Source organism: Aspergillus lucknowensis (assembly GCF_044049455.1).
Source record: "Aspergillus lucknowensis strain CBS 449.75 chromosome Unknown BJX67scaffold_5, whole genome shotgun sequence".
Taxonomy (NCBI): Eukaryota; Fungi; Ascomycota; class Eurotiomycetes; order Eurotiales; family Aspergillaceae; genus Aspergillus; species Aspergillus lucknowensis.
In genome coordinates, this window is record NW_027263549.1 from 362,063 (window position 1) to 372,819 (window position 10,757).

At 50.4% G+C, this 10,757-nt stretch overlaps 6 protein-coding genes across 6 annotated transcripts; 1 reads left to right on the forward strand and 5 right to left on the reverse strand.

Moving 5' to 3' along the window:
• Positions 1–250: 250 nt before the first annotated feature.
• BJX67DRAFT_378015 (chitin deacetylase CDA6) lies at positions 251–1,705 on the reverse strand (the record flags this gene model as incomplete). Its single annotated transcript, XM_071032263.1, has 2 exons — positions 251–1,428; positions 1,483–1,705. The coding sequence occupies 2 exons, from the start codon at positions 1,703–1,705 to the stop codon at positions 251–253; spliced, it is 1,401 nt and encodes a 466-aa protein (XP_070889660.1).
• Positions 1,706–2,123: 418 nt separating this feature from the next.
• On the reverse strand, positions 2,124–3,546 carry BJX67DRAFT_344373 (uncharacterized protein). The gene is made up of 4 exons (XM_071028246.1): positions 3,127–3,546; positions 2,388–3,060; positions 2,264–2,326; positions 2,124–2,206 (listed from the first exon to the last, which is right to left on the reverse strand). Exons 1-3 carry the CDS (start codon positions 3,354–3,356, stop codon positions 2,282–2,284), a joined length of 948 nt encoding a protein of 315 aa, XP_070889661.1. The 5' UTR covers positions 3,357–3,546; the 3' UTR covers positions 2,124–2,206; positions 2,264–2,281.
• A 462-nt stretch (positions 3,547–4,008) lies between these two features.
• BJX67DRAFT_378017 (uncharacterized protein) lies at positions 4,009–4,310 on the forward strand (the record flags this gene model as incomplete). Its single annotated transcript, XM_071032264.1, has 2 exons — positions 4,009–4,145; positions 4,208–4,310. 2 exons carry the CDS (start codon positions 4,009–4,011, stop codon positions 4,308–4,310), a joined length of 240 nt encoding a protein of 79 aa, XP_070889662.1.
• Positions 4,311–4,579: 269 nt separating this feature from the next.
• On the reverse strand, positions 4,580–6,344 carry BJX67DRAFT_245456 (TLC domain-containing protein). The gene is made up of 3 exons (XM_071026171.1): positions 6,114–6,344; positions 5,328–6,053; positions 4,580–5,253 (listed from the first exon to the last, which is right to left on the reverse strand). Exons 1-3 carry the CDS (start codon positions 6,234–6,236, stop codon positions 4,783–4,785), a joined length of 1,320 nt encoding a protein of 439 aa, XP_070889663.1. The 5' UTR covers positions 6,237–6,344; the 3' UTR covers positions 4,580–4,782.
• A 1,554-nt stretch (positions 6,345–7,898) lies between these two features.
• On the reverse strand, positions 7,899–10,329 carry BJX67DRAFT_344378 (sugar porter family MFS transporter). The gene is made up of 4 exons (XM_071028247.1): positions 9,689–10,329; positions 9,510–9,633; positions 9,385–9,461; positions 7,899–9,335 (listed from the first exon to the last, which is right to left on the reverse strand). Exons 1-4 carry the CDS (start codon positions 9,988–9,990, stop codon positions 8,213–8,215), a joined length of 1,626 nt encoding a protein of 541 aa, XP_070889664.1. The 5' UTR covers positions 9,991–10,329; the 3' UTR covers positions 7,899–8,212.
• On the reverse strand, positions 10,130–10,637 carry BJX67DRAFT_245473 (uncharacterized protein). The gene has a single exon (XM_071026172.1). The coding sequence runs from the start codon at positions 10,593–10,595 to the stop codon at positions 10,269–10,271; it is 327 nt and encodes a 108-aa protein (XP_070889665.1). The 5' UTR covers positions 10,596–10,637; the 3' UTR covers positions 10,130–10,268.
• Between the last annotated feature and the right edge of the window lie 120 nt (positions 10,638–10,757).

A 10,757-nucleotide genomic window follows, 5' to 3' on the forward strand; every position in this document is an offset into this window, starting at 1 on the left:
AACTACGTGAGTGTCCAGCTTTTATTCTCTACCTACCCGTTCAGCTTCTTGTAAACAGCAACGAGAACAATAGGTCTAGCACATATCTCAAAAGGCATTTATGGGTTGAGGAAGCATCAGCGACTCCCTAGCATCTGATATTGAACATTCCACCGCGTCCGTACAAGGAATTGCATCTTGCAATAACAGAACAAACCCCGGAAGAATACAACGGGGCGCCGAAAATTGAGCCTTGTAACGAATCAAGGAATCACAGCAACGTTAAGCCAAATAAAAATATCAAAGCAAACACCGAAGAACTATTTTGGAAGACCGAGTTTGCATCTGACTTGAAATACTTCTTGCCAGATGTGATGCTATCGCCTAGTGGATCGGAACCGACTATTCCCGGCCCGGTCTGTTGACTGTCAACGAAGTCGCTCTCACAATAACCGGCGTTTGACTGGCAACCAGCTCCGCAGAATTCGGTCGAGTTCCCACAGTAGCCTTTCCCACCACAGCATAACCCAAATGTGGACCCGATACACGAGACTTGTCCGCCGCACTTCCCATCAACAGAGATGTTTTTCTTCGGAGGCTGCGGCTTGGTCTTGCTTGGGACCTTGAAATTGTCATCCTTGCGATACCAATTCTCCTGAGGATCCCCAAGACATTCTCCGACAGTCACCGCACGATATCCATTAGCCGACAGTTTCTTCAGCATGTACTCTGTGAGGTTATGCACCGTCTGCTCGTGTACATCGTGGGCGATGATAAGCGAGGACTTAGGAGAACCCTTGTCTCGATTGAGGTTTTCATCGAAGATGTCCTTGGAACGCTGAATGGTGCTTGGACTATCATGGCTATAGTCCTCGGTATCGATATCGTAAAGGATGACATGGTATCCGAGATCCCCCATGTCATTCAGGCATCCTGTATCCGTGGTACAACTCGAGTAAGGAGGGCGCATGTATGTAGGGAAATAGCCGAGGATATTTCGGAGTGCCACTTCGTTCCACAGCAACTGAGTTCGGCGCTGAACCTGGGAAATCTTGTTGAGATCCTGATGAGACCAAGTATGACTGGCCACCTGATGTCCGCTGACTACCATCCGCTGTATAAGGGGAGCCCATGGTACGTCAGGGCTATCTATCTGGCCTTTGCCGTTGTTGTTTCCGGTAACGAAGAATGTGACTTTGGCCCCGTATTTATCCAATAGATCCAGAAGATCACGAGTGTACTGATTGGGGCCATCATCGTAGGTTAAAGCAACGGTTCCAGGGGTAGTGCAATGGCGAATCTCGTTTGGGCCGTATAGAGCTTTCCCAATCTTGGGCCGCGGAATCGACTCTGTGGACGGACCGCCTGGCGTGGCGTGTGCATCGCAGTGGCCATAGTCGATCTGACAGTCCGGGGATCGACAGTGGCCGGTTGTATTGCCGCAGAATCCTGTTCTTAGTTACTCCTATACTGGCCCACCCTCTCAGTGGCTCGCGCACATACCTGCCGTAGAGCAACAATTGCCGTTGGAGCAGCGACCAAAGCCTGCGCCACATCTTGCGCTGCCGATATCACGATCTAGCAAGTTCTGAGAGACCCCAGGGCTTTCAAGATTAGAGACGACGGGAACTGTTTCGTATTCTGGGTGAAGGTCGATGATGTTGCGTCCGGTGGCACTGCTCAAAAGCTTTAGACTAGAAGCAATCAAAAGATAACGCACATGCATTTTGAGAGCCGACTGATATAATTAGAGGTTTCTGAGACAAAGGATATAAAATATGAGATGATTCGTAATGTGTACTCCAATGTAGGACAAAGGGAGGAGGATGATGGAGAGATCGGAAGGGAAGAAGAGCTTCGACAACATGTCAAGAGTTCCCACCGGAGAGAGGGAAAGTGCAATTTGGAGCCGGCTAAAAGTCCACAGGAGGCAATTGCTTTGGTGAAATTTGGTATTTGGCAAGCACGACGGAGGAGAGACAGCTGCGGAAGGAGCTGGTGGTGGATAAGCCCGCAATTCGGCGTTTCGATACCACAAGAATAAGTGCAGTATTATGGATGGTGCCCTCGGCCCTCAAAGAGGAGGTAGTTCGGCCAAATAATAGCTCACTTAACGAGTTTATCGGTGCTTATGGAGCGGCAGTGCTTGAAAAACAACAGTTCACGATTTGGTATTCTATCTTTAATGCGTCCAGGGTACAGGGAATAGATAGGTCTAGCCAGAACACTTCAGATTACATTGGTTTTCACCTTGCCATAGGTAGATTGGAGCTGGACCACCTACCAGCGAAAAGGGTTTCTCCTAGGCGGCTGAAGGTATCGAATGGGCGTTATCAAGCTGGATCCGCTACTACGTCTGTTAGAAATACGCGGGCATCACAACGAAAGACAAAATCAGATTTGCTCACCTCCAAGTTATCCTCACCGACAGCTGAAAAGATGAAAGGTGCCAGTGTAGGAAGATGGGGTCCAAACTTGCCGGGGACTGTCCTAGCCAGGCTGCCGACAGCGGCTATCAAGTGTCGGCGATGAACGGTGCTCAGCTGTGGAGAGTTGAACCTCTCTACGAGCTCGGAAACAAACGTCGCAAGCTGACTGTCCGAGAAGTGAAGAACCAGAGCTGAGATGGCAGCCAATGCCCGTTTCGTGACCACAGTGCCAGCTGTATCGTTATCGATAATGGACATGACTGCTTTCTCCAGGGCTGTCAACTCATCCTCTTTCAGAAGCGTGCCGAAACATGAGGCGACTTGAACTACAACATCAATCGCATCACTGCTGAAGCCTTTTGCGGGATCCTTCTCCAACATTCCTTTTGTGACCGAACCTCTCCGTTGCGAGGTCGATGGGCCAGCTCCGATCAGACGAGGGATGAGAACTGTTGAGACGGCAGAGTATGCCATGTTTGCATCAGCTTCCGGTGCTCGGCCCGGCTGAGGTCGTGGGAGCGCTGTGACTATTACTCTCAGAGCGGTGTTTGGGACTGACGTATCAATAGTTTGAGAAGACGTGAGGTTTGACAGTTTCTCCAGGAGCAGTCTAAGGCTGTCGAGGGGCAATCGGACGACAAGCGGACCAAGACTAAGGCGAAGACCATATAGTCAGCCAAATGGGGCGCGGTATATATTATAGCTGCTGCTTCCTCACCATTTCAGCGCTTGGTTCTGGACGTCACCGTGCTGGTCATTCAAGGCGCTCAGTATGCCCTCGGCGAGCTTGGTTGAGAGGATCTGATCGTTTGATAGAAAGCTGGTATTGGGACCACTGAGAACCCCGTAGAGATCATTGAGAGACATGTATCTCATATCTGGGTCTGCATCGTCTATCTTGGAGAGCAAGCTGTTGATATTTTGTTGGACTGCCTGTCGGTCTCCCATCCTGAAGCGTACCCCGCGCGGGACAGATGAACAATGAGATAGAGAGTGAGACGGTGGAATGCAGGTAAAACCTTGTTATGACGAAATGTATCGTGGCTTAGACAGGAATGAACTGTGAGTCTACAAAAAAGTCGAGAGATGGCAAAGAAAACTGGGGGATCGGTTTCAAAAAAAAAAGACACGAAGAGCTCCAGGCGTGAACGGCTTGAAATCGGCTGCCTGAGGCTGGAGCTGGACCTGAGCTCCTACGGGACACCAGAGAGACCTCTTGCGCAACTTCTCACAGATTGACTGGACTATGGTATGAAAATGAATAAAAATAGACATACATCGCAAGTAAAATGATTGGAAGAGATAAGTAAAATCATTTGATTTCTCAAGATTCCCACACTGCTTGAGTGATTCATCGTCCTTTCTCTGTAAACTCCGAGAATCAACACGCGCCAAGACCTGGGGTCACAGTTCCCCGCATTCTGCGACACCAGATCCATGCGAAGTCTTCGCCTGAGATACCCCCTTTTCGCCTCTTCGACCCCGTGGATGTATCGATATTCGTAATTGGTCTTTCCTTTCATCATAGAAGAATATCCCGCTCTTACCGCCGCCTCGCCTCTCGAATCTTGCTCGACTCGGGAGATATATCACCACCACCATGTTTCTCGTACGTCCTGTTGCGATGCGGACCTTTGCCGGGGGTATTGCAAGCCTCAGGGGAAACCCCACACAGCAGTTCGCACGACGGTCATATGCCGCTACCCACGAGGTGAAGAAGAGCAGCGACTTGCCATGGTTAGCCCCAGCTCCAGATTCTACCCCTTGCTGTACGGTGATTGGCTAATGTACGAATATAGGACTATCGTGTCCATTGGAGTATCGGTGCCAGTGCTGTATTACCTGTACGAGTCTGGGAACAAGAAAGATGAACATCACGATCATAAATCAGATGAGCATTGAGTGGTGTCACGATTAGACGGCGATGGTTCGCCATTCCCTTCAGGGTCTGAACCAGCCAGTGCAGCATGACAAGACAAAAGCTTGGGGAACGGCTGTCCTTGGATGAGTTGGTGGTGCTAGCGTTAAGTTATGATTAGTATTAAGAATAATGGTCTGTCACTATCTCCCCGTGATTTTTTCATGAATCATCATTATATCCATTCAAATGCATCTACTTCGACGCGATGCAAACCAAAGGTAGTACAAGGAAGAAGGAAGTGTGTGCAGAGATAACACCATCATGAGCACATGCAATGAACCATAATTAAGAAATCGTTTCGAGTGGTGACTGTAGGGCGGTCACTATATCAATTGTTTCCTTTGGGGTTGCGCGAGTAAATGACCCGACGTGTGGCCATACTATCTTCGACGGAATGCCCAGGGAGAAGACGTCAAAATCCGGGACTTTTCATGGCTGGGACGCTTCGGAATATTACCGCTTAACTGGTTGCCCATTGGCCATAACTTGTGAAGTCCCCTTCCCCGCGTTGGTGGTGCGTGCTGTGAGGGATGACGCCTCCGTGCCGGTGGCTAAGGCGGCAGCACTGTCTGCTGCCTGCGAAAGCTCTTCCTCCTCCTCTTCATCTTCGTCGTCACTTCTCTCATCTTTCTTGACGTTGGTGAAGAGATAGTTCTTTAAGATGCGGAGAATCAGGAACAGCCAGAAGAGATTTACAGCCTGCAGACTTGCGAGCAGTGCAAACGTGATATACTGGCTGATCCAACACTTGTACTGCTGGGTTTCCCAGTTCAGCTCAAATGGGCCGACGGTGCGGAACTCAGTTAAGACAGCCCAAAGGAACTTGAGGTTCAAAACATGTCGAAGATAAATCCAGACGCACACAAACAGCCCGAAATACGGTGCGGTTATATAGGCATCGATGTAGTTGAGAGTTTTGGATGTCTGCGGCATAAATAGTTAGTCACAAAGTTTGCGATTAGACGATGATTACAAGCGCGCCATGTAAGTCAACTTACCGCTAGGAAGAAATCAGAAACATCGTGAGTGATATAGACCGCCAGACCAAGGTAGGTGAAATGGAAACGGTAGCTCAGCGCGATGAGAGCCAGCGTGATGATGTGATGCCCCACTAATTCCTTGAAATCCTTCCGGGGTTTCTCCAACTGCAATAGGAGAACAATAGCTTGCTGGGCCCAATAGCTGGCTTGGAGCAGGTAATAGGCCTTGAACCAAACGTCGTGCTCCCGATGCGGAAATCCTTCGAACATAGCGGTTGTGTTGAAATACCAAATATTCGTGCGGCTCATTACGTAAAGGCCGAATGGTCCAAAAATTGCGAAGTAGATGGCTGTATAGACCTGCTCCATGAACCTGGCTGTTTTCCCCTTACCCCGAATTCCACAGTACACGGCCAACGGGCGGATCATGCGCTGCATCAGGAATTCGCGGGTAAAAGAGAGCACCACCGTGTAGAAGGATACGAACGCAATATCTTTCTTGCCCTTTCCGTACATAATTGGGCCACCAGGAGTCTTAGGGGGTTGGGGATACGATAGGAAGATGGCGTAATGCATTGGGTTCGACGCGGTTGGATTGACGGCGTATACGAGGAGAAGAACGGTTATCATTAGGAGAGGGAGTAGCCATGTATGCTTCAGACATTTGTCCTTGAACCGGCGGATGAATGATCGGCTCCTGCGGCGCTTCGGTTTCGCGGACTTATCGGCGGTGGATTGGACTGCCTAGGAAGGAAGTGAGCCGGTGGAAGAAGATTGTTGCAGCGATGACCAGCGACTTCATACCCTGTCCCATTTCGGGATCTCTGAATCAATCGGGCTGGCCTCATTCATTGTGGACATCGCCGGTGCGCTCGTGTCACCGCGAATGTCAGCCCCGAGATTGCTGGATTTGCGCGGGCGAGTCATGGTATTGAGGTTAGGGAAATTGTTCGATAGTTTGTCAATCGACTCGTAAAGGTGCTCTTTTCTCACACGACACTCGCTTGCGACCAGATGGCGTATGAACAGAAGACACGAGTTGACGGCTTGAGGTTGCGGGACAGGCTGGGAACGAGCCAAAGGAGGGGAGATGGCGGGAGAAGAAGGGGAAAGGAAGACGCCGCCTGTAAGGACCGAAGGTGAATGTTGAATATTGACAGCGAAGAGAAAGAAGACAAGAGGAAGGGCAAAGAAAAGAAAGAGTCACCTGAGTCGTACAATAATGCGTTCTTGACGGCTGAGCAGCATCAACCTGAAATCCAGGGGTTCTTTTTTTTTTTCTGCGCTGGATCATGTTGGCGCCAGTTTTCTTCCTCGGGTCCTTTTCCAAGTCCGACTCCACGGACCCTTCAACTCCACAACCATCTTTCTCCCTCGTCCACTCACCGTTGTCGGTCCCACCAGATCGCCGCCGCAGGTTTCGCGCTATCAGGCACACTACTCTCGAACAGCTCTGACCTGAGCCCTGTTCCGATTCCTCAGAATCCTCAACAAAGACAGAGTCCGGAATATTGATTATGCGGGCATTTTGGTACTTCATCTGAGAAGTGCTTGCTGGATGCAAAGGAGGGACTACTTTATTTGGCACTATAAACGAACAAAGACTTTATCGCCCTCCTTGAGGGGGTATCAGCAAAACGCCTTGGGAGTTTTGTGTAAAGGCGACCATCCATTGAACACATGGTGACCCGCGTCCAGCCAAGCCCTCGAAGCTAAATTCGCATTCGAGTGACCCTATTTCTGGCTGGTGGCCAAGACTTCTCTGTGGGTCACAATTAAGAGCTGGTCGATCTCATGCGCTATGCTTTGAGACTGAACGAAACAGTAAGCGCTTTCCAGTGAGTTACGTCTCCGGCACCTTTCCAAGGCAAGGTGATCAGTTCAGTCCGTCTTCAGGTTTCTCACAAGACCTGCGGGATGGAATCAAGCGTAAACGGGGTACTAAACAGAGGCTGACGCCAATGCCTGCCTTCCGTACGACCTTCAATCCTACACAGGAGCTCACGTCACCACCACAAGAGCTCTCATTCCCCCCAAGGGTCTATCTCTTACTCTCCAACAGAAACTTGGAACCTGGACAAATGAGTCTGGGATATTGGCTATGTCGAGGCATCAGAATCGTGCCATAACGTGCCACAGGCTTTTCAGAGAGCGGACAAACTCTGTTGTGGAAGCGACATATACAGACCCAAATCGCCGCAATTTTTCCTTTGTCAGCTGATTGCATCGGTGCATGAAATCCTTTCTAACCGTACCTCAACGTCGATTCGTTGCCTATCAAGGCCAAGTGGTATTCTTGGGATTTGTACACCGTGTCTGCAGTTCTAGGGAGTATTAGGCCGGCAGGAAAGATGAACTAGATTACTACTTGAATACTGGCAAGGAAGCTTACCGAAATGGTATTTTCCGCCGAACTATCCGTAGCTGTTTACTCGTACGAATAGCTGTCTTTTCACGCTAACACATGCTGATATAGCTTTCTGTCAGATATGTATGGGCATGATTGATAACACCAGACTCCTCTCTTGGAGGAGAGGTGCAACCTTATTCGGGTTATTTTTAGATACCTCGAAATCGACATTTCTTTTCTTACGCTTGAGGATTACCCAAAATTTATTTCCACTATGATTGGAACATGGATGGCTATTCGCGAAAGAGGGTGACATATTTCCCCGGGTGACTCAACGGCAGTATAACATAATTTTTGATTTTCAAGGGGAATAACATGCATTCCGGTATAAAAGATGTATCATAACTCTTATTTGATCCGACTATTTCTTAATACATGAGTTGGTATCCCCAACAACCAAGAAACAACTCAGACCAAAAGAGAATGCCAATTGCTTCTTAATAGCAGAGAATTTGCTGTCAGTGAATGGATTAAACATTTGGAGCCATGAAATTCATGCCTCAGGAGGCTCAGCCGTGGTGAGTTCATTATGCTGTACCGTGGCATTTGTACGCTTCTCCTCGTCCTCGGCCACTCCAGTCTGTTCCAAGTGGACAGCACGCCTGCGCTGACTTTTGGTCTTCCAGGCGGGGATACCAATGTACGGAATACCTTTGGGATCTGTGAAGAGCGCCTCGACTTCTTCCAGGGTCTTTCCTCCCGTCTCAGGGAACAGGAAGAAGACGTGGAGGCACATGGCCGTACAGAAGACACCAAAGAGGATGTAAACCTTCCACTGGATATTCACAAACGCAGGAGGAACAAAGTATCCCAGTGCAAAGTTGAATGCCCAGTTGGACGATGTGCAGAGAGCGTTGGCTTTTCCACGGACACGGAGCGGGAAGAGCTCGGGGGGGTAGATCCAAGAAACAGGGCCCCAGGAGATGGCGTAGACAGCAACAAAGAGGTATGTGCACGCAATGACCGCCTTACTAGGGGGTCCACGGATAATCCAGGATTGGGCCTCGATGCCACCCAGACCGCCAGCCGGTGCAGCATGGCCATAACTAGCCATTAAACCGCCGTTCGCGAAAAGGAAGGTCAGCATACCAATAGCACCAAGAATGAGCGTAGGACGACGACCCCAGCGGTCAACCCAGAGAATAGCGGGAACAGTCATAATGACATTGATGACGTATTGGATAGACGAAGAAACGAGCAAATTATTGCCCTCAAGACCTGCCATCGAAAAGATGTATGAAATATAGTACATCATGACGTTCATTCCAGTCAATTGACTCCAGATCTGGGTGAAGACGCCAATATGTGTGCGGTTGATCATATTAGGTTTGAGGAGCTCGAGATAGGTGACGTCGGCGTTCCGGCGCTCGAATTCGCACATGCCCTTGATTTCATCATATTCACGCAAGACGAAGGGGGCATTGCGGTCGCCCTTGCCATGAACGAGGGTAAGGACGGCGAGGCAGTCTTCCCAGCGGTCTCTACGGGCCAACCAACGGGGTGACTCTGGCAGGAGCATCATGCCGAAGAAGAGCAGGATGGCGGGAATCATCTGCAAAGCCCACGGAATACGGAATGCGGCGGGGCCGTCAACAAAGCTAGTTCCGTAGGAGATGCTGCTATCGTTAGCCCAGACTCAAGAACCCGTCCTGTGGGGGCACTTACTAAAACATGATCATGATACCCCAGGTGATAGCCCACTGCTGGAGACCAACAAGACGACCACGCTTAGTCGGGGGAGCCTAGAAGGGTCAGGTAGATGTCGCTCAAACTTTCCGAGAGGAGCATACCAGCTCTGAGATATACACGGGAACTTGAGCAGAACAAATACCAACGCTGAAACCGTTGACGATACGGCCAACGATGAGCATGGGGATGTTCTGAGAGGCGCAAACGATGACAGAGCCGATACACCTAGTTCTAGGTTAGACTCGTCCTTACGGGTCAAGCACGAACTGCCAGCACTTACCAGATAACAGCACCAACCATAATCGAAGTCTTACGACCCAAGATATCGGAAAGGAAGCCAGAAATCAGGGCTCCGAGCCAGGAACCTCCAGCCATAGAAGCGGTGATACCACCCTGAACATCCGCAGTGGGGCCATTGCACTCCTGCACGCCATTCTCGTCGAACTTGATAGGACCCTGATGGAAGTAGCAGAGGTATGCTCTGGTGTTGATGATGGCAGACATGGAAGAGATATCGAAACCGAAGAGACCACCGCCGATGACGGCGATGGCCGCAATCACGTAGATGTTACCGACAGCCATGGCGGCAGAGACCGGCAGGGAGAGAGTTCAACGACCAAGGAGGGAGAGGAGGAGGTGAAAGAAAGGGGACAACAAGGGAAAGAGGGAAAAGCAAAAGCCGGGGAAGTAGGAGGAGTGCGCTGGGGGGATGTGGGATTTATAGGACAGCTAGTGGACTGACCGGATCGGCTTCCTTGGACAGCGAGTGACCGGAAATACGACGGCGAAGAAGCCTTGAAGGCTGTAGATGGGTAAAGAGGAAGAGAGTTTCTGTCAATAATCTCTCCCCCGGGACCGTTTCACCCAGAACCGAGACAGATGCCGGGCTCTGCAAAGTGAATGGCCGGAAACATCGTGGCGGCCCACCAGCTGCAAGTCAGCCACTTGCATAAGTGTTCAGGGAAAGGAAGGGTCCCCCGCCGGGCGATGACCAGGGAAATGACGAAAACTCTGGAAGCCAGCCAGACCCGGGTGAATTGTCTCCAGACCCGGAGACAGGATTCAGGAGTTGAATGCGGGACTCCGTGGGGACTGCGTGGCCAGTGGCCGGAGTGGAAAACGAAGTCCTTGCGAAGACGAATGCGACCCTGGACGGAGATGGCCACCCACAGAGACGGATGTCGCATTCCAATTGGGCGAGCGTGAAAGATGGACAGAGATGCGACTCGGGACCCAGAAAGCAAAACTTGGAAGAGCGTGAAGGAACCATGGCACGGCTGGCAGTGCCGACAAAGCTAAAGGGGGATCCCAGCAAACCCGATCCAACGACTCCAGGACCGATCGCCGCC

Bases quoted from the DNA above. Each gene is read 5' to 3' on its own strand.
- BJX67DRAFT_344373 (XM_071028246.1), bottom strand. From the start codon at position 3,356: ATGGGAGACCGACAGGCAGTCCAACAAAATATCAACAGCTTGCTCTCC. The intron at 3,061-3,126 runs GTGAGGAAGCAG...TCTTCGCCTTAG, and splicing joins CAGAACCAAGCGCTGAAATG to TCTTGGTCCGCTTGTCGTCC. The intron at 2,327-2,387 runs GTGAGCAAATCT...CAGACGTAGTAG, and splicing joins TCGGTGAGGATAACTTGGAG to CGGATCCAGCTTGATAACGC.
- BJX67DRAFT_245456 (XM_071026171.1), bottom strand. From the start codon at position 6,236: ATGACTCGCCCGCGCAAATCCAGCAATCTCGGGGCTGACATTCGCGGT. The intron at 6,054-6,113 runs GTATGAAGTCGC...CTTCCTTCCTAG, and splicing joins AGATCCCGAAATGGGACAGG to GCAGTCCAATCCACCGCCGA. The intron at 5,254-5,327 runs GTAAGTTGACTT...TTTATGCCGCAG, and splicing joins TTTCTGATTTCTTCCTAGCG to ACATCCAAAACTCTCAACTA.
- BJX67DRAFT_344378 (XM_071028247.1), bottom strand. From the start codon at position 9,990: ATGGCTGTCGGTAACATCTACGTGATTGCGGCCATCGCCGTCATCGGC. The intron at 9,634-9,688 runs GTAAGTGCTGGC...ACCTAGAACTAG, and splicing joins ATGGTTGGTGCTGTTATCTG to GTGTATCGGCTCTGTCATCG. The intron at 9,462-9,509 runs GTATGCTCCTCT...TGACCCTTCTAG, and splicing joins CCGTGTATATCTCAGAGCTG to GCTCCCCCGACTAAGCGTGG.
- BJX67DRAFT_245473 (XM_071026172.1), bottom strand. From the start codon at position 10,595: ATGCGACATCCGTCTCTGTGGGTGGCCATCTCCGTCCAGGGTCGCATT.